Below are 20,197 nucleotides of genomic sequence, written 5' to 3'. Positions count from 1 at the left end.
TCACATCACTGATACGTCATTAGTCAGATGTGAGAACAGCCCCAAACTAACAGGTTTTTGTCTGGGACTGAAACTGAGCTACTCTTTCAACTGTGAAATGGATGAAAAAGCCTTGAGACTGAAAGGGAGAATTGAAAAAGCCCAACAGTGAACTCTTCAGTTGTCATATCTGGGAATGTCAAAATAGCAGATGTCTGTGAAAAGTTTCATTGATAAGAGCTTCCTCTAGATACCATCAACAATTTCAGTAACTAGATTCCCTGAGGAATTTTATCCTAGAATTGTTTCCTAATTTCCCATGTACATCAGTTGCAAATACATCTAATTTCCAGTTAGCATGAAAATAAACCCAAAACAAAGCAAAAGGAAACATTTAGGCCACCATGCATTTGAGAGGCCAGGTTTAAAATTCAGTACACTGAAGTTTTAACCGCACATAAGACAAGTAACTTCTGCTGGCACATTCTGCTAGATTACAAGCCAGGTTTCTGCCTAGCTTTTCTATTTTTGGATGTCAGCTGTGTTTTCTGGACTAAAAACCAGCAAGAATCTTACAACAGTTTCCCATGCTCAAAGAGCTACACTTCACTCTTTTGGTTTCTCTAATCTGGCTTTCTGACCTCCTGAACTGGGCCAGTAAATTGGATTTACTGACACCCAGGAATCTTTAAAACAGAAGTATTTATCAATAACAGTTAACTCCTGAAAGACTGGAAGTGAAGAATAAGCAGATAAAGAGTCATACTGAAAACTACCAAACCTCACAGTATTTCAGAGAGACAAAAGTCATTAACCACCCTAAACAAAGACTAAAAACTGGTTTTTAAACCAGGCTTAAGTCCTTCCTGTAGCAATTTCATAGCATTGATCACCCAGCAACTAAAGAGCCATCCTGAGCCACCTCTCTCTGCTGGGGAGATCTGAATACAGCAAGAAAAACACTGTTGTACAAAACCTATCAAATTAAGCAGGTCCAAGAGTGTAGTAAAATTTAATAACAACAGATGCCATAAAAAAAAACCCTATACATGAAAAAATATTTCAGTGGACACAACTGGAAGAGTAGGATGCATTTACACCAAGCCTGAAATCAGCTCACCACACACTGTTTATGTGCAGGGGCCCTGGTGAGGTGCAGATTGCAGAGGGATTAGTAACACAGCAGGTTTCAACAACAGATTGTTATGATGATTGCAGGGAAAAAAATAAGGGGCCCTGATTTCTGACAGGATGCTTTTGATAAATGAGTCTCCCCAAGGGCTGGAGCTGTTCTCAGTAGTCTGCAAAGAGAAAAAGCAGCTGATCACCTGTTGCCATGTAAACCAAATTCAATTCATCACATACTTTCTCCAGAAAGGTTTCATGATGTGAAGGAACAGACCAGGAGGAATGCAGCTATGATCACATCCCTCTGCCATGCAACTCTGGCACATTTAATCCTTTTAGATTGGGGCTGCCTAAGCAGCAGCACAGACAACTGCTGTGTGAGGAGAACAATGTTCCCTTCCTCAGGGACGCCAGTGGCACAGGAAGTCACTTAATTAGTCTCTCAGGCCACTGAGCTTTTAGAACAGAAGCTCTGCCAATTAATTTTCCCTCATCTGCAGCAACTCTTGTTGTTAGGTTTTCTTTCAGTTTCCTTCACCCATCACAACCACCTGCTGCTTGCAGAGCAAAATCATCATTCTTTTTTCTTCTTCTTTTTCTTCTTCACAGCTCCTGGCAGCACAGAGTTCTCTCTGTGATTGCTGTTCTGTCTCTCCTGCTGGCCATTTGCAGTCACCAACCGAGGCAAATCTTTGCAGATCTGGTCACACTCTGCTGGGTCTATTATTTTCTCTTGAATATTGTTCTCTTTCCTAATTTTCTTTTTCTTCTTTTTTTTCTGCTTGGGCTCTACATTAGCCTGACTCTGATCCTGGCTGGAACCATGGGACAATGCAGGAAAAGCACTTTGCTTCAGAATATCTGCAGCTGACACAGCAGCCTCCTGGAACCTCTGCCACTCTTGGTCACTGTCTGTGTCACTGGAAAGGTAACAAGAGGGAAGGAAGTTGTGTTGACTTTTGCCTTGAAGTCACCCAAAACTTGGACAGCAGAGTAATCTGAGATGAGAACACACAATAAACACTCAGTGACTCTGGGACTCCCACACCTGCAGTTTGCATTTAACCAGTCTGAAGGCCAAAGTGCTCTTTACACACTCTGGGAGGGGAAACAAAATCTCCCACGAACATTTCTAGTTCCCCAACACTAAAAAAGAAACAATATTCTGGTCTAGTCAAATATAAGAGCCATAAATACACACTTCTCAAGCTTTTCAGCTTCCTATTCTCTTGTGGGAGTCCCATCTGCCTCTGAAATGTGGGATGCAGCAGTACCTGAGGAGCAGAGCAGCTGCCAGCACCTCACCTGGAGCTAACTGGCCTCCTCCTCCTTGCAGGGCAGGGCTCTGGTTTCCCACAGTCTCCAGGGACAGAGGAAGAGAAGAGGCGAAAACCTGAAGTATGGAAAGGGGGGGTTTAGGCAGAATGTAAAACAGAGGTGGAAGCAGCCAACTGCTGTTTCCCTGGAAGCCTCAGTGTGTTCCTGTATTTTCCACAGGGCTGGACAGCAATTATCTGGGACTGTGTGGGAGGACTCGGGCATAGAGGTCAGAGCTGCAATGGAGCATCCCTCACAGACACCAACAGAAATCCTTTTGGTGCAAATGTTTATTAGTCAGTTGGATGTAGAGCTGGTGATGGACAGGATCCATCCCACCAGCCAGCAGTTAACAGTCACAAAACAGCCAAAAAACCATGGCTCAGACTGGAACTCACCATCATCTTCAGAGTCAGACTGTGCCACCAAAGTCTGTGACGGTCCTGAGGAGTCCTTCAAGACAGTGATGAAACTAAACAGAAAACCCCAGTCAGATCTTGGACAGGTTTGTGCAAACTGAGCTAAACTTGGGCATTTCTGGGAAACAAGACTAGAGGGAGATGTTGCATGGATCCTTTTTTGTTAGTGAGGCTGCCTCAGCTCCCTGTTTCCAGAGCAGACCAGGCCTTCTCTCCTCAGCAGTGCAAGCCACAGTAATAGTTTAAAAACAGCATTTGTAAAGCCAGCTCTGAACAGCAGGAATTCCAGTTCTCCAGGGCCATGCCTGCACAACAGATAAGAGTGACAACCCAGAACCAGGCATTCTGCAGCAGGGCCCCAAATCAGGTACTGGTATAGGTTGTAAGAACAAATCAAAGATTCTCCTGCTATCCTTTACATGATGAAAGTGCTAAGGCACCCAAATTCTCTTTCCTCCCCACAAGATGTTCACCACAGGGGCAAATGGAGACAAGCAGTGCTGCACAGAGAGTTTTGACCAGATGGGCACAGCACATCAGCAAGGTTAGGTCACAGAACACTGGAAGCTCGTACTTAATACAGGGATGAAGGAGACAAGATGCCGAATCTCCTGGGCTTAGCGTACAAACACGTCAGTGAAAGTGACCCACAGAAGAAATGTTTCTAGCCTTGCACAGCAGTACCTGTCTAGCATGGTTCCCAGTTTCTTTGCAACGTGTGCTCTGAACTCGGGAGTTGTCTGGAGCTCATTGTCACCCTCCTCGCGGCCGATTGCCTCACGCCCGTTTGAAATAAGAACAAGGATTAACTCTTTCGAGGCCAATAACATCTGCCCCCCTCATCCAAACCCTTAAAAACATATTAGTGTGTTCAGATTTAAGCATCATTTCAGGTCATGGTTGGGCTAATTCCCCAGACAGAACTGACCCTTTCAGTACAAAGTATCACACGATACAAAGTAAAATCAGCATAAATATTACACATCAATTTTTTTTCTTCAGGGAAACATTAAGTCTGAAACCAGAAGCAAAAATACCTCAGGCTTGGCTGATCTTTAGGCTGCAACCGATCCTTTCTAAAGGCCCCTGAAAAGAAAGTAGCAAAGACACATTTAAAGACCTGCAGCCAGGACCCCTTTAACCCCCGTCAGGCACACGTTAGAGCATAAAGAATAATGCCTGAAAGACAGCCCTGAGCCCCCTTCGGGGGAGAACAGTTATGAGGGAGAAGGGAACTCCCCGTGGGCCAGGATTGCCGGGAAGGGGCTCTGGGCCCGGCTGGAGGCCGCACATTGCCTGGGGAGGGCCGGGCACAGCCGCCTTCAGCTCGGACACCGGCCCCGCGGCACAGAGGAGTCCCCTCGGGTCAGGAGGAGCTGCCGAGGGGGCCGGACCGGAGCGGCGGGGCGGGGAAGAGAGGGCAGGGCACGCCGCAGCGGGGAAGGAGAGCCCAGCCTGTCTGCCGCCCTCACCGCCCCGCGGCTCTGCCCGCGTCGCCGCCGCCGCCTGCACGGTGCAGTCCCAGGCAGCCTCCCGGAACCGCGCGGCCGCTTCCCCGCCGCTGTCCGAGTCCGAGCCGCTGTCACTGTCCGAGCCCGCACCGCCCCTGGGCGCCGCCATCTTACAGGCGCTGGGCGCTGTGGAGCGGCCGCAGAGCATGCCGGGAGCTGTAGGCCGGCCGCAGGGCATGCCGGGAGCTGTAGGCCGGCCCCCAGAGCATGCCGGGAACTGTAGTCCCACACGGCCCCCCACGTAACCGAATTTCATAAACCCACCCTTGTTTTAGTCCGCTTCCGGAGGATACGGTTCGTGTCTTTGGGGCGCTGGTAATTTTCTAATCAGTTACTATACTGACACGGCGAATTTTTGCTTGAATGTAGAAGCTGTGCCCAATCCTGCTGCTTTTCTGACTACTTGAAAACGAGAGAGCTGCTTTGTTAGAGATTTTCACTGCTCGTCCAGGTAGGACTGCTCTGTGTGTTCCTCATGCCAGCAGCACTATCACGTTACATACTATATTTTCATCCCAACAACGTGTTCAGTGGTTCCAGGTGGGATTCTGGATAACCGTTTTGCTGTGGGTTTTACCAAGCTTCCTGCTGAAAGCAGCAGGAAGACTCCGTATATCGGTTTTTATCCTGCTGGACACTTCCTGGCTTGCACCTTCCAACCTTCACACTGGAGCTGTGCAGCCTCAGGCCAGCTGGCAGCAGACAGGCTGCTGACAATACCCTTGGGCTCTTTCCGAGGGCTCCCTTGGCACCAGGTGCCCTTTATTTCTTCACTATTTCCTCATAAAACTCACCTTCTTTAGTGGAAGACCTTGGTTTAGGATGCACCCATTCGCCGCTGTGTAAAAGAACAAGCAGTTTTGGGCTGGTTTACACCTGGAGTCCTCAGGACTGGTGGGTGCCCTCAGAGCTGGGACAAACCCTCAGAAGTGCCTTCTCGGGCAGGTCACCTCCTCTCCTTCGCTTTGGTCCCTCCGCTTCTTTGGTTTCTCACAACTGTAGAAACACCTTTATCAAGCCCTAAACACCTTTATCAAGCTCTCTGTTTCCCTCCTGGAGATGTTTCTCAGCTCAGATTCTAGCACTCTACACTCAACAATTTGTTGCCCTCGAACTTCCTTCCTTCCTCCCTTCCCTTTCCGTCCTTCCCTTTCCGTCCTCCCTTTTCTTTCCGCCCTCCCTGCCGGGGCCGAGCGCTCGGTACGAACTTCTCGCAGTTCCCGTGTGCCGCCGTTTGGCCGCGGCACAGCCGCACGTCCCGCAGATCCGGGGGCGGCGGCGGGGCCGGGCGGAGCAGCCCCGAGGAGGCCGAGGTGAGGAGCGGCCGCGGGCTCTGGCGGGGCCGGGGCTGAGGGGGCCGGGGCTGAGGGGGGCCGGGGCTGAGGGGGCCGGGGCTGAGGGGGCCGGGGCTGAGGGGGGCCGGGGCTGAGAGGGGCCGGGGCTGAGAGGGGCCGGGGCTGAGGAGGGGCCGGGGCTGAGGGGGGCCGGGGCTGAGGGGGCCGGGGCTGAGGGGGGCCGGGGCTGAGGGGGGCCGGGGCTGAGAGGGGCCGGGGCTGAGGGGGGCCGGGGCTGAGGGGGCCCGGGCTGAGGGGGCCGGGGCTGAGGGGGGCCGGGGCTGAGGGGGGCCGGGGCTGAGGGGGGCCGGGGCTGAGGGGGGCCGTGTCGGGGCCGTGTCGGGGCCGTGCGGGCGGCTGTCACTGCCCGGGCTGTCGCTGCCCGGGCTGTCGCGGCCCAGGGTGTCGCCGCCCGCGGTGTCGCGGCCCGGGCTGTCGCGGCCCGGGCTGTCGCTGCCCGGGCTGTCGCGGCCCAGGGTGTCGCCGCCCGCGGTGTCGCGGCCCCCGGCCCGGTTGGCGGAGCGGCGGCGGCCGGTGGCGCGGGGGCCGGGCCTTTCCGCCGCTTCCGGCGGCCGGTGACGGGGCCCGGCGGCCGGCGGCTGGGCACGGGCGCTGCCGGAGCCCGCACCCGCCGGTGAGCAGGGCCGGGCCGGGGCTCGGGGGACAGCCGGGGCCGGGCTGCGGCTCCGAGGCCGGGCCCACGGGCCGGGGCCGTGCCTGCTCCCAAGGAGCGGGGCGGGGAGCCGCGGGACCCCGGGCCGGCGCCTCCGGAACCGGGCCCTGTGGGCGTCCCCCGGCCCCGGCGGCACGGGTGTTACCCCAGAGGCCGCGGGTAATCGCTGTCGCGCTGCCAGCTGTCGCGATAGATGGGTCTGGCTCCGGGTATGTCGCGAGGCGTCGACTGCTGGTACATGATATTACTTGTATTTTGAGAACTGTTCATATATTAACATTAGCTTGTTATATTTTAAATGACGTCTGTTGTATATAATAAGCGTTGTATTTGGTATTTTTACCTTTGCTGCTGACCTGGGTTAGCCGGGTCCGTCTGTCCCCCCGGCACTGCAGACCGGGAAAACTCGAGTTACCCAACTGCTTATATTTCTTTCTTTTTATTTTTTTTTCTTTGGATTTTGCGAGGTAAGAGGATAAAATCTTTGTTGAAAGATTTTTCTCGGAGTCTCTGTTAAACCTTTGTGGAACGGATAAAAAGCCCCTGCTTTAATCAGCTGCGGGTTTTCTCTGTTTGCATTTACCAGCACACGGCCCCGGAGCCGGGCCCTTGCCCCGGCAGCGGACTGTAACACAGATGTGCATTGCAGAAGCCCAGTTAATGAAACGAGGCCACGCAAGGGCACGTCGGGCTGGAAGGCAAAAGGCTGCTTCTGCAAGAGCAAGTGATCACATGAATTCATGTTTTGGGACCACTGCAGGGGGATATTAAAAAGCAGGTGCCCAGTGCTGTACAGGTTACAGGAAGTGGAAGGATGAACTCAAGAAATGTTGCCAAGGAGTTAAAATGTAACGTGTTTGGGGGACAGAAAAGAGTAAAAAGGTGGTGAGTGATAAATATGTATTTAATGATTAACAGCAGGACAGTCGTGTTTGTTAAGAATATCTAAAATGACTGTCAAGAAGCCAGTGCACTTTCTTGTAAGCACTGTCAGCAGTTTTCAGCTAAGGTTACCTGGTTGTTGTACCTGAAGCCCAGGCAATTGTATTATGTTAAGTATCAGATTGTTGTTAAACTTATGAGTGGGCTTATTTATATAAACTCTCAGTGGTAGTTTGAGATTTAAATTAATTTTCTGATGTTAAAATTCCTTTTATAAAAAATTTTAAGTGTCAGAAAATGACACTGTTGCCTTAGTGATAAGAAAAATACACTGACCAGTTTTCTTCTTGATTTAAACTGCAAAAGGTTCAGGAGCTAAATCAGAACTTGTTTCATAAACAGACTGGATTTAGATTATTTCAGTTTCATTGATCTTAGCTAAAATAAGATTCATTAGGAAAAAAATATGAAAAAGAGTCTTTCCAGAGGAATTGCTATCCAACAGTGGTGCTCTTTTTATTTCACTGTTATGGCAAAGAGGAACAAAATTTGGATTTTGTTAATAAACTAGCCAGACTTCTATATTCTCACCAGAACTTTTTCTCATTGTTTGTGAAAAAAATTAAATACTTGCAACATCCTAATGTCATGCTATGAACATGTATCAGGAATTTTGTATAGCTGAAATTACCTATACAATTTACATTCCCTCTCTGCCTTTCCCAGGCTGAATGTTAATGTTCACCTGCTGTTTCCAGCAGATATTTTTTGTGTACTTTAACCTATGGTGAAAAGTACAGGCTGGACTCCTCTAGCCTGTCTTAAAGTGTTTTTGCTGTGTTTTGAGGGTTGGGCCAGTGTACTTTGGCAAGTGCAGACATTGTCATTTGCTGAGTTCAGAAGTGTGATCTTTGACAGCAGCCACCCAGCTTTCCTGGTGTGCAGTTGCTAGCAGTAGATTTACAGGTGAAGTTTTTAAAAGATTAGAGGAAATGTCTTTCTTACTCTTTGTGAGATCTGTCCCCAGTACTCACACCCTGCCCATGGACGTTGCCAGAGCCCTGCATTTCTCCTGTCGTGGACGTCCTGTGCTCTTGGCTGTCAGGACATGCTCCGGTCCCAGCTGCCCCTTTGGAGTTTCACCCTCTCCTGTAGCTCCATTTCCATGTCTTCACGCTCCACCAGACTTCTGTATTTGTTTAGGAACTCTGCTTGCAAATTGTTTCTTAACCATTCATCTGCCACTGATCTTGTTCTTGGGTAAAAGTTCAGTCATCTTCAGAACAATCTGTTGGGATGTGACATAGGGATCGTGGTTTAAAGGAAGCAAAGAGCTAATCTGGATGCCTTTTATGGAGCAAAGATACTGTTTTCCTGTAAATATGTAGAGAGCAAAGAAAAAAGAAAAAGACAAGATCTCTGAATGCCTGCGTTTAGGTATCAGCTGATTTTTATATCCTTTCCCTTGTTTTGTTTGCTGTTCGTCATGCCTCTAGGGTTGATTTGGAGACCTGATCTGAAGGACAAGGATATAGCAAACCTTGTCTGGCATCTCTCAATTGTGTTTACTTAACCCCAGCAGTCATGTTCTGTCCCAGTGTACTCATAGTCTTCCTCCCAAACCCTAAAGCAAAATGAAAAGGGGATTGGTTTGACCTGCTGTGTTAGCTGTTGATTTTTTTAGTTTGTGATTTGCTTATGGTTTGGTGGGGTTTTTTTTTCCCTAGAGAGTTTAGTCTCAGAGTTTAAGTAGTTTGAGTGACTGTTCAATTTTGAGTTCAATCTGCACTCAGAACAAGTTCCATTGGCAGTTGAATTCCTCCTTTAGGATTCAGAGTACACTCACAAGCTACACAATATATGATTATCAAATGTAAATTTAGCCACTGGAAGCTGTTTCACGCTTCTTCTTTGTGTATGTGCAGATGTACAGAGCCCAGCAGCACTTGTTACACACCCAGTTATGTTAAACAGTATTTCAGGGACAAGAGGAATGTTTGAGAAGGTTTTATTATTTTTACTGTTGTGTTTTGCTACAGTTTTGATATTTTAAATTGGTTATAGCCTAGTAGGTCGCTGAGCTCCATCAGCCAGTGAACAAATACTTAGGAGAGAATCCCCAGTAGAGATTAAGGAATGACCCTCTTCTAGGAGAGGAGATTCAGTGCCTGTTGCATGATGTCATTTTAATCTTTCTTCTGTCTCAGCCATCTTTACTCCATTTCATTACGGGTATTTCTTTGTCATCCTTCTTCATAACATTTTATTTATTTGTTGTAGTTACTAAAAACTGAGGGGTCTTTTTCAGTAAGTTTTTGTGGAGATACAGATTTTATCTTTTTGACAAATGTGGAAAGGAACTTTCCACATTGATAGTAGGGACTCAGAATTTTATTTGCCCTTTGTACACATCCTTTCCTTGTGTTATTTGTAAAGATGTTTCTTGTGACCATTCCATAAAGGCATGCTGTATTTTTTACAGTGTGTTGAACTCCTTAGTTTTAAGGAGGTTTTCTCAATTTTTATATTAATATGTATAGGTCCAAGTTGATAAGTTTTCTCTTAAACTACTGAGCAAGACAGGCTGAAGATTCTGGTTGTAAGGATGTGTGAAAAATCCAAGTGTCTTTGGCATACAGTTTGTGGGTTGGCAGCACTTCCATCTGCCTTGATCTAACAGGGATTTTAATTTTGTACAATGAACCGAGTGTAAATGGAGTGGTGGTGTGAAATGCTAGGAGTCAGCACTGCTGAAAGCAGCGTGTGTTGAAGTGTAGCATCTGTGGATACAAATCTGCCCTTCTGGGACACTGTGCAAAATGATGTAACAGAGTGAAAAAGCTCTGCAGAAATACATTTCACCTGCTGTAACTGAGCCTTTGCTGCAATACTTCACAAGGCTCGGGTGTGATGCTTTCCTGGCTGTGCAGTGGGGTTGTATTGTCGGAAAATAGCTGTTGCCAATAACAGCTGGAGGTCCTGAGGCTTTAGTTTGCTGCCCTGCACCTGTGCTGCAGCTCTGCTACAAAGAGGCAACACTAAGGAAAGCCTTTAGTGCCTGGGGGGTAAGTTTGCAAAGAAATTACCTTCTGAAAAATTCAGGTTACCCTTTAAAAACACTTCACTGTTTGTACACTTGCAAAAAGTTCAGATAATCACCTGTTGGTTTCTCACAGCTTTATTTAAGTATTCCTGTAGCATCAACATGATGTTAGAGTTTCATGAAAAGCACAGTGGAATAATTTAAACATTTTCATTTTAGTGAATTTATTTCTGTAGCTACTGAAATTCTCTTAGTTCTTGGATTAAAGAATCTTGTACTGTGTTTTTAGAAATGTAAATGCCTTGTGCTGAGTCTCAAAGTTTTAGGTACTGTGGAATTTGCGTATCAAGGAGTTATGCTGTAGAGATTGTTGCTACTGGAATAAAATAAATGCTGTTCTTTGGTAAATATGATAATGTTAATGAGAGGCAAAAGCATTAAAGTAAAATCCATGCACATTAAGGTAAATTTTTTGATACTTCTGCATTACTACCTTACTACTAGATTAGAAATGTTTGATAGTTTGAAAGTACTAGGAATGTTTGACAGTCATATCAATGCTGCTGTGATAGACAATTCAAGTTCTAACCACCTTTGCCATTATTGTCATTAATACTCCAAACTAATGAACATTGAACTTAAAACTCTGCATTGACAGTCTGTTCAGACTGTTAATTACTCCACAATTAAAGTCTGCTGCAGGCTGCATTCTCAGATATCAGTTGTGTTGAATTTTGGAAGAGCGTGTATGACTAGGTGAGCTCATTCTCCTTACAGCAAGTGGCATTTGTAAGGAATGACAAGAGGGGTGTTTTGGCTGTGGATGTTTATCAGTAACAGTAAAAGAGAGGTCACACATCAGCCAGGTCATACTATGGGACTGTAAAGTAGCTTAGTTTCTAAAAAAAGATCCCTCTTGGCTGTGTTAAACTAAAACCATCAACAGCAGGATTCAAGAGCTTCTTAGATAAATCACTACCAGTTTGGAATGGGGCCAGAATGCAATGTTTATAATGCCAATAAGTTGTTTAGGTTTGTTTGATTTTTTTTTCCCTTTCTCACAGCTAGGATTCCAAGAGGAAAATTCTCTTGACTTGTCTGGGTAGTTCTTGAGGATGGCAAGCAAAGGACCCACAGCTTCTGCATCGACAAAGAGCTCCAGTACTGGAGGGACCAGTGGCAGCAGCAGCAGTAATGGTTCTGGGGACAACATCAATCAGGACAACACTTTTGAATGCAACATCTGTTTAGACACTGCCAAGGATGCGGTTATCAGCTTGTGTGGGCACCTCTTCTGGTGAGTGCTGCAGCCCCACTCATCAGCCAGAGCACCATCTCTCTGATCCCATAAAACCTGGGACATTTGTGATTCTGGAGGGACCATGGCTTTGGTTTAGAAGCTTGGGTTTGCTCCTCAGCTGGTTTTCTTTGCTTGTGTTCCAGGCAGTGGGTTTCATGTGTCTTAAACCCCCTGTACTTCTAACTTATTGTGTAAAAGCAAACAAACAAGCAGCCCCACACAGACAGTTCAGTGCTCATTGACACTGTTTGCTTATGTGTGTTATTTTGTTTGTGCTGTCTGGCCTGCCACCGATGTGTTCTTTGGACCTAAATTCCTTTCTAACCTCTGCATACCTAAACCTGGATATGAGTCTAGGTTCTAGAGGCCAAATTGTAGTTTCTCCTAGAAGCTTGCTCTTTTTTCTTTTTAAACCATAAAAAAAAAAAGAAAAAATAGGCAATAAGCTTTTTATATACAGCCTATTTATTTTTTTCCTGTGATATTGCACTTGTGTTAGGAACTTTTCAGTTCTTTAATTTGACTCGGGAATAATGTACAGCACAGATATAGTACATGTGCAGAATTTCTGATATGGGTAACCTGGTTTGAGTATACCCTTTCTTGAATGTTAAGAAGTTAAGGATTGACATGGCCAAATGTGGGAGGGTTGGAGTTTATTTTACACAGTGGGCTAAATCTTTAATAAAAAGAGGCCTGGAAGTGCTTTTCTCCTATGTAAATATACATAACATCTGAAAATCCAGATTTTTATTTGATGAGATGGAAAGTCACTGGCTTAGGGCATGTTAAGATAAAGTAAGATTAAATTATTGCACAAAAGGATTTGGAAGAATGGAACCTTAAAAATACCATGTGTCTTGTCTGAATGGTGTTATTGAGACCATTTTGAAAGCAGATGGCTGCTTAGCAGTTTTATCTTGTAGCTTGCTTGTCTTTGACCTTTTTTAACTTGTCACAGCAATTTAATCTATATAATGGGAATTTCTATGCCCTGAGCTACTGAACCTGATCTCAATAGCTGACCCTGCTCTGAGCAGCAGGTTGGACCAGAGGCTATCTGAGGTACCATCCAGCCTGAGTTATTCCATGATTCTCTGAATGTGGCTGATGTTTCAGCTCAGTCTTCTAAGATCCTAAAGTCTCATTACTGACATGTTACTCATTTGCATCTTGGCTCTGGGATACCTTTTCATGGTATCAGAAGAGAAAATTTGTACAATAAACCCTAAGATTAATGCAGCCTCTGTCTGGGCCTTTGGTCTGGATGAGGACCTGGGAGTGGGAGATGCACAGAACCACATTAGGAATTTAGATTGTGTAACATGAAAAAACCAATGGAGATTAATCTTGGGCTGTGCTTGCAAAAATTATTTTAATGGGAGGCTGCAGAACTGGCCCAGCTGGATTCCAGGACCCTGTTGTCACCAGGCTGTGCTATCCCTGCACACTGCACGTTTGTCATATCAAGTTCAGTACCTAATTCCATTTTCTTCTCTTTTTCTGCTCTGTGAACAAATTGTCCTGGGAATGCTCACAGTTGGCCTTGTTTACACCAGGTAAGACAGGTTTTCTTTTACTTTGTCTTTCATCAGCTCCAGTTGCTCAGTAAAGCCCTTGGCTCTCTGGAGTCTCCCCCTCTTTTCAGTTTTGCCTTTCTCTCCAGGGCAATCACAGCAATCTCATGCAGCTTCATGTGCAACACCTTGCAATCTGCTCTTTGAGCAACAAGAAAACTTAGATCCTGTTCCACTTGCTTCCACTTTTGAGTTTCTTAAACCCTGCATAATTCCAGTTTTGGTACAATTACTGTTGGAGCTTGCAGGGTTTAGTTTGCACGTTTAAGTGCTGAGTGTACTCTCTTTGTGTGAATAGTGTTTTACATCATTGTACCAGTATAGAGAAGGTGGATGACAGGAAGGCTATGTGCACTAGCCCTTGGCCTGTGCAGGACTGCTGGTCTCTTTATTTCTTATTTTACTCCAGCACAGGTCTGAATATGTACACATCAGCAAGTTGTTCCCACCAGAACAACAGCCAAAGTGCCAACTCCACTTCGGGGAGTACTTGGCACTTATTAAAATGTTTTGCTCCAGACCTTTGTGAGAAATTGCTAAAGTCTTTCTGCCTGGCTGCAAAGGAGGTTTGCACAGTCGTTTTTGTGGTATTTTATTAGTTTTCTTATAATTTCCTTTCTTTTAGTGGCTAGAGACCAGGCCAAACAGACAAGTGTGTCCCGTGTGCAAAGCTGGAATCAGTCGAGATAAAGTTATTCCTCTGTATGGAAGAGGTAGCACTGGGCAACAGGACCCCAGGTAAGAAACCTAAATAGAACTATTTTCATTTGAAAATGAAAGATGAAACTTCATTTAAGGTCTTAAGAATAACCTGTTAAAGTGCTGGATTCACAATTTTAAATACTTTGTCGAAAAACATAGATCTGATATTTCTGCCAAATACTTCAGGCTTTTCCAGAGCCTGGGTTTGCACACATTTCTTGTTCAACTGGCAATTCATTTTAATTTGAGTCAAGTATTAATTACCAGTTACAAGTGACAGGATGCAATGATTGTTATCTGACCAGAGAAGGCTTGTATCAAATGTTCATGTCCTCAGTTTTTAGCCTTTGCAGTGGATGTTTGTTACTCAGAAGTGCAGCATTAATTCAGTGATGTGCTGCTGTAGGTCCAAAGCTGCTCCAGCTCTGCTGGATGGCCCCAGGAGACTGTGTTTTATGGAGGTTCTGCATTATTAGCCAGGCTACTGCAGATACTGTTGTCTCATGTCCTTGCACTTGAGCTAATTTCACAATTTCCTGCAGAGAGAAAACTCCACCACGACCCCAAGGACAGAGACCTGAACCAGAGAACAGAGGGGTAAGTGGTCAAACAAGCCGGAGTGGTTTAGTTGTTTTTATTGTGATATTTATTCATCCTGGAGGACATAAATGTGTGTGAGACATCCTGCATGAGGATCCTGCAGCTTACACATCCTGCTCTTCCCCAGCTGGTTGTTCATGGAACATTGGTAGCTGTGGTGTGGCAGAAAGCTCCATTCCCTTGGTATCCTTTAGCTTCCCAAAAAAACAGCCCAACTCGGATCCTGCTTCATGAGCACAGCCCAGTGTGGTATCACTGGAAAAGCCTTTCATACTTGATTGTTCTCCATGCTTAAATACAAGGAACACTTTGCTTTGAAAAGTCTTTGTGCAAGTGTATTTCTGTAAAAACACATGTGTCAATGAAATACGTAATCCACCTATGAATTTAGATTTTTGACACTGACAAAAACCTGCTTCTCTCATTTTGATGGGATGTTATTGTACGCAAGAGAAAGTGAAAAGCTATTGGATGTGTGTTAATTTGAAGAGGGATCTGTGGTTTTGTTGAGGAGATTACATAGGGTGAATGCAAACAGCAGCTGGCACAGATGGAGCAGACGTGGGAGTAGGCGGTAGGACAGACCACAGTGTTCTTCAGCACGATGGCAGCGAGCGTGACCTGATGAAACAATGACACATTTCCATGTAACTCAGCCCGGGGTCCTTGGAGAGGATCATCTTCCTCATGCTTCAAGCAAACAACTCTGCAGGGTGTGATTAAGGTGCATTTCTGTATTGAATGTATTGGGAGCTCAGTTCTCTTTCACTAGGGCATTGCTGCCTTATTAAATCAGCTCCTGTATCTTACTTGAACCTTTCAGCTGGTGCTGCTGTAAATCAGAGGGATGGGGTATGAAAGCAGGGCAGTGGTGGTGCTGCTTCCCTGTTCTCTTCAGATCCTGTGCCTGCCACAGAGAACTTTGCTGTCCCTCAGAGTTAGTGGCAAAATACTCAAGAAAGTATGGTCAAAAGACCAACTCCTCAAAGAGGGGCTCAATCAAGAAACACTTGGCTTTTATTATATGAGTAAAAATCATCTTTGTCCTCCCATTGTTGATGGTGATAAACCAGAAGGTCTTTCAGAACTGGTTATCACTGTTTTAATCCTGAGGTGAGAGGACAGATTGCTGGGTTACAGAGCTGTGGGCTCTCCACAGTTGTTAGGTGTGACACAAGCCCCTGGATTCACACACGGTCAGTTCTCAAACAGCACACGGCTTCTGCAGAGCAGGATTCATCTCAATTCAGAACACTTCTCTTCGGACTTGATGTGGTATTTTAGTCTGGATCCCACGGCATCAGTGTTACTGCATTGTAACTTCCTTTTTTCCTCCTTTCCTTATGTCTTGCTTTCCTCCCCCAGGTGATTTTGCCACCTTAATTTGGGTCCCCCTGGTAAATTTTTTTTGTACTTTTCCTTCACATGCTCTATGCATCCCACTGGCAATTTAGCATTTCACTGAGTGTTTAAATAATGCACATGTATCACAAAAATCAATTTAGATTGTTTTCTTAAGTACCTTTCTTATATGGCTAACAGCTGTTAATGTATGATACATTGTTAAGACACTCTAAACATAATTTGTTCTGTTGATTTTGATACATTGGCAGATACCCTCTACTTAAAGTTGAGAAAGGTTACAGTTGAGAAACACCGTCCTAATTTGTGGCCCTCAAGCAAGAACTGCAGTTGCAAGTTTTCATTTTTCACTCAATCCTTTGGGTTGGTTGGCAAATTTGTTGCTGTCTGAAACATTTTAAACCCAGGAGAGCAAAGGGGAGATCTACAAAATGTATCAGACTGAGAGTTTCCAGACAGCGTGGCCCTCCTTCAGCCCGGGAGAGGGAATGTCTGCACTTCCACAAAATACTCTGAAATAGGCTCTAAATGACAGGTACCTTTTTTGTCTTCTGTTCTTTGTTCTCTGCAGGGATTCCAGGGCTTTGGGTTTGGTGATGGTGGCTTCCAGATGTCGTTTGGAATTGGGGCGTTTCCCTTTGGTATATTTGCAACAGCCTTCAACATAAACGATGGGCGACCTCCTCCAGGTACCACGGATCCTTCTCCTGTCCTGTCACAGACAGACCTTTTACACACTCTGAAATAACCTGCTGAATGACAGAATATTCTGAACAGTCACCAGTGTTGTCAGTAGAAACACGAAGTCAGGGCAGAAACACTCAGTAGAGAATATGGTCTGTGGGTGATATGTTTTGTACACAGACTTATAAAAGAAGCAGGTTTGTCACATCCATGTAATTTGCTTAAGGCCCTCCCGGGAGACCAGTGACTGCAGAGAAACAGTGGCACTGGAGACTGCTCTCTTTTAATTCAGATCTCAGCAGACTCCTCCTGAAAAGTGAGACAAATAGGACTAGACTTTCTAATAATAATAAAAATGAGTCACTAGGGGTGTATGAAGGAGACCCAGATTTTAAAAACAGCGGGAAAGTACCATTTCCTGAAAGACAAGAAGGAAAAATTTAAACTGGTGCTCTGTACCACAAAATAATGAATACAAAGATAGTAATTTTTCAGAAATTTATCTCTTGGACAGTCATCTGTATTCTACAAGAAGTAACTTTCCAGTGAAATTACTTCATGTTTTTGATAAACGGAAAACAGTTGGGTTACTCCAAGGGGTGACCTTGCTCTCTAATAATTAAGTAATCCCTAGAGAACCTATTCCTGTGTTCACTGTAGACAAACTGAATCTGTTTTGAGCAAGAACACCTACTGCCCAGGGTTTTCTGAACTTATTTTATGAAAGGTTATGCCTGGCAAATCTTCCAACATGTCTTGTAGCACAGGAATTATGAGGAACAAACTCATTCTTCACATCACACCAGTGTTGCCACAGTCCTGTGCTGTCCTTGGGTCAAATGATCTTCCCTATTAACTGTAGTTCAGTGTCCCCTGAAAATCTGTTGAGGATATGACTGAACTAAGGAATCCTGCTTCAGGGATCTTATACTTGTCTTCCTTTTGATCTTCCCATGCAGCCAGCCAGGCTGAGGATAGGAAATAGCAACTTTCTCACCAAGCAGATTCTTTGCATATTTTTCAATGTATGAATATACTATATTAAGAATATACACAATCACAGAGAAGAGGAAGGAGCTGAGCTGTTGTTTTTGTTTTTTTTACTTCTTGTTTTCCAGCTGTTCCAGGGACTCCTCAATATGTGGATGAGCAGTTCCTTTCCCGCCTCTTCCTGTTTGTGGCACTGGTGATAATGTTCTGGCTGTTGATTGCATAAGTCTTTTCCATTATTCTATATATTCATGACCAACAAGGCCACTGAAACAGTTACAAACTGCATCCCCATCCCATTTTAAACCTCTTGGTGTCTGGTTCCATAGCTAACTATGGGCTTCAGGAATTGGTGGTACTACAGCACAATGAGGAATCTCACATTTTGCACCAGAGTTGGGAATTAAAACATTGGTTTAAAAGCGTATTTCCGCTCAGATATCTTGTACAACAGGTTCCTGCCACAAACCATGGGCCTAGTGTTGAGCTGCACTCTGAAAGGGAGTGCTGCTTTGAAATCCTGTGCCAATCAGTGACACCAGGTCTGTGGGATAGACAGTTACCCCAAGGTAGACTGGGCAGGTAAGGGAACTTCTCCAGTGCGACCAGTATCTCCTGCTTTGCAACCACGATGGATCTGCCAGATCTGCAGATGTTATTTAATGTCTCCATCAACATCTGACCTTCTCCAGGAAATCATCTGCAGCACTGCTGAGACTCTCTGGGCCACAGCACGTGATGCAAAGGGAACCAGGGCTGGAGACTGGTTCTTCTCCGTCTGTTATTTCCCAGCGTGATGGAAAACCCTTCCTGATGGTTCTGGTGGCTGTTAGAAGAAGGGATACAAATTTATGCTGCAATTTTTTAAAGCCTGAGCATGCTGGAGCCAGACACTGGAAGATTCTCTGGCTGTGGGGCCAGGTGGGGCTGCTGGACCCAGCCCAGTTCCTCACTGACAAACAGTGTTGTCTTCCCCAGCTCTGTGCAGCACCTGTGGCTGCACTCACGGATAATCCCCTCACAACCTCATCACTGTAGCCACATTTATCTTTCCCAAGGCTTTGAGACTTTCTACATAAGGTCATGTACTCCAGATAAAATCCTATTACAGATCTGAGATCAGCTTGTTTGGGGAGAGGAACAAAAGGCATCTTTACTTGAGTTTTGAGGTAAAACTTGTCACACTGTAAAATCACACGGGAGGAACATGTGATCCTGCCTTTGCCAGCACATGCTCAGTAGGGAACGTTTGGAAGACCTCTCTGCAGGTGCACACAGACCTTCTCCCGTGCCACAGCCAAGAGTCTCTGCGGTATCTACCAAAGATTTTAATTTGAAGTGCTGGAGGAGACCACAACCATTAATGTGCTGAGGGGATATTTCAGAAGGTGAGCACTCTGCAGCCGCTTTGGAATCCTGTTGAGTATTCAGCTTTAAAGAGTACTCCTGATGTATTTGTGTAGATTCCTTCGAAACAGGTATGAGAGATTCCCAAGCAAGATGAACAGTTCATATTTCTCTGACTAGGCAATTCCTTTTTTTTTTCTCTTAAATGTTATTAGATTTTTTTTGATTCAGGTCGCTCATAGTCATATTGATTTCCTGCAAGATGAATGTTGTGACTTCCCTAGCAGTAGACAGAAAACTGATAAATCAATTAATAGAAACTTTGTTTCAATAGCTTGGGATTTTTTAGCATATGGAAGAGTTTCCTGGGCAGGACACCTTTGATTAATTGTTATAGAAGTTTATTTATGTAATTATAAACTGTTCCCTTTTAGTGTCAAGGCAGAGGATGACTGAAGTTTAACTTGCCTACCTCCAGAATTCCATCTGGCAAGTAGAATGTTGCAAAGCTTCTGCAGTGTTTTGTCACGTCAGATTTATACCTGACTCGATGGTAATCTGACAGAATATATTGCTCAACTATTTATAGTTGAGGTGGTGCTTCAGCTTTTGTTGTTCGACGCTTCTGAGAAGTTGAACTTCGGGATGGGGTTCTTGTCAAGTGCATAACGTGGTAACTGGGGCCCTTCCCAGGAGAAAGGCTGGGTTTGTTTGCTTGTCCTGCAATGTCGCGGCTTTGGGTTCCTCTCCTGCGCAGTCAGCACCACCTGCTGATTGGAAGGGAAGGTTCATGTGGCAGCAAGAGATGGATTCCTCCTTTGGTACGGAGAAACTCGATGCTGAGAGCTTATGCAGGGAGGAGAAGGGTAGCCCTTTGAAGCATTTATCCCATAAAGAGGATAGAGAAGTGACTGCAATGGATTAAAGAGGTACCGAAATATATTTAAGTAATACATTTTAAAAAAACACAAATTTAATGGCTTGTGGGGATTTCCATCTAGGAAAGAGAGAGAGAATGGATTTCGAGAAGGCTGCAGAAACATGACTGAGAGCTCTTATTTTCCGGCAATTCAAGGATGAAATAGTCTGAAAGTGTTAACGCTTGGTTCCCCTTTTCCCTGGTGTGCTTTTGTATGTACCCCTGCCCCTTAACCCGACCGCACACGGCCCGGACGGCTCGGTTAGTGCGTTACCGTTCCTCCTCACTAATTTTCACTGTTGTGAAAGTGATTTAGAATTAAAAAATGGTTTTACATTGAGCGGAGTGCGCCGCCGTTCCTTTGCGCTGCCTCGGGGCCGCGAGCGGCGGGGCCGCGCCCTCCGCACCGGGGGCGGGGTCGGGCTGCGGG

At 45.5% G+C, this 20,197-nt stretch overlaps 2 protein-coding genes across 6 annotated transcripts; one reads left to right on the top strand and one right to left on the bottom strand.

Annotated features, from left to right (window-relative positions):
- Positions 1–958: 958 nt before the first annotated feature.
- On the bottom strand, positions 959–4,485 carry C17H12orf43 (chromosome 17 C12orf43 homolog). Its single transcript, XM_066331283.1, has 6 exons — positions 4,316–4,485; positions 3,882–3,929; positions 3,528–3,627; positions 2,823–2,896; positions 2,413–2,500; positions 959–2,027 (listed from the first exon to the last, which is right to left on the bottom strand). Exons 1-6 carry the CDS (start codon positions 4,461–4,463, stop codon positions 1,682–1,684), a joined length of 804 nt encoding a protein of 267 aa, XP_066187380.1. The 5' UTR covers positions 4,464–4,485; the 3' UTR covers positions 959–1,681.
- A 177-nt stretch (positions 4,486–4,662) lies between these two features.
- RNF185 (ring finger protein 185) lies at positions 4,663–20,107 on the top strand. Of its 5 annotated transcripts, XR_010744912.1 has the most exons (8): positions 5,526–5,667; positions 11,351–11,583; positions 13,127–13,145; positions 13,789–13,901; positions 14,408–14,462; positions 16,399–16,516; positions 17,630–18,889; positions 19,283–20,107. XR_010744912.1 is itself a non-coding variant. In XM_066331281.1 (7 exons), the coding sequence occupies exons 2-7, from the start codon at positions 11,402–11,404 to the stop codon at positions 17,725–17,727; spliced, it is 585 nt and encodes a 194-aa protein (XP_066187378.1). In that variant the 5' UTR covers positions 4,663–4,805; positions 11,351–11,401; the 3' UTR covers positions 17,728–20,107. The 5 variants fall into 5 exon arrangements, 4 of the variants coding, with proteins under 4 accessions (XP_066187378.1, XP_066187375.1, XP_066187377.1 ...); XM_066331281.1 differs by lacking the exon at positions 5,526–5,667 and adding an exon at positions 4,663–4,805 and having other exon boundaries at positions 17,630–20,107; XM_066331278.1 differs by having other exon boundaries at positions 17,630–20,107.
- The last annotated feature ends 90 nt before the right edge of the window (positions 20,108–20,197 follow it).

The sequence above is a fragment of the Sylvia atricapilla genome, chromosome 17 (assembly GCF_009819655.1).
Source record: "Sylvia atricapilla isolate bSylAtr1 chromosome 17, bSylAtr1.pri, whole genome shotgun sequence".
In the NCBI taxonomy this organism is placed as follows: Eukaryota; Metazoa; Chordata; class Aves; order Passeriformes; family Sylviidae; genus Sylvia; species Sylvia atricapilla.
The sequence above is the reverse complement of the archived record's forward strand: the minus strand, read 5'-3'. Positions and strand labels throughout refer to the sequence as shown.

What these genes read in the sequence shown, in the direction of transcription:
- C17H12orf43 (XM_066331283.1), bottom strand. Translation starts at nt 4,463, where the DNA reads ATGGCGGCGCCCAGGGGCGGTGCGGGCTCGGACAGTGACAGCGGCTCG. An exon ending in GCGGGCAGAGCCGCGGGGCG is followed by an intron (nt 3,930 to 4,315) that starts GTGAGGGCGGCA and finishes CTTTCTTTTCAG; the next exon opens with GGGCCTTTAGAAAGGATCGG. An exon ending in TAAAGATCAGCCAAGCCTGA is followed by an intron (nt 3,628 to 3,881) that starts GGTATTTTTGCT and finishes TTATTTCAAACG; the next exon opens with GGCGTGAGGCAATCGGCCGC.
- RNF185 (XM_066331281.1), top strand. Translation starts at nt 11,402, where the DNA reads ATGGCAAGCAAAGGACCCACAGCTTCTGCATCGACAAAGAGCTCCAGT. An exon ending in ACTGGGCAACAGGACCCCAG is followed by an intron (nt 13,902 to 14,407) that starts GTAAGAAACCTA and finishes AATTTCCTGCAG; the next exon opens with AGAGAAAACTCCACCACGAC. An exon ending in CGATGGGCGACCTCCTCCAG is followed by an intron (nt 16,517 to 17,629) that starts GTACCACGGATC and finishes CTTGTTTTCCAG; the next exon opens with CTGTTCCAGGGACTCCTCAA.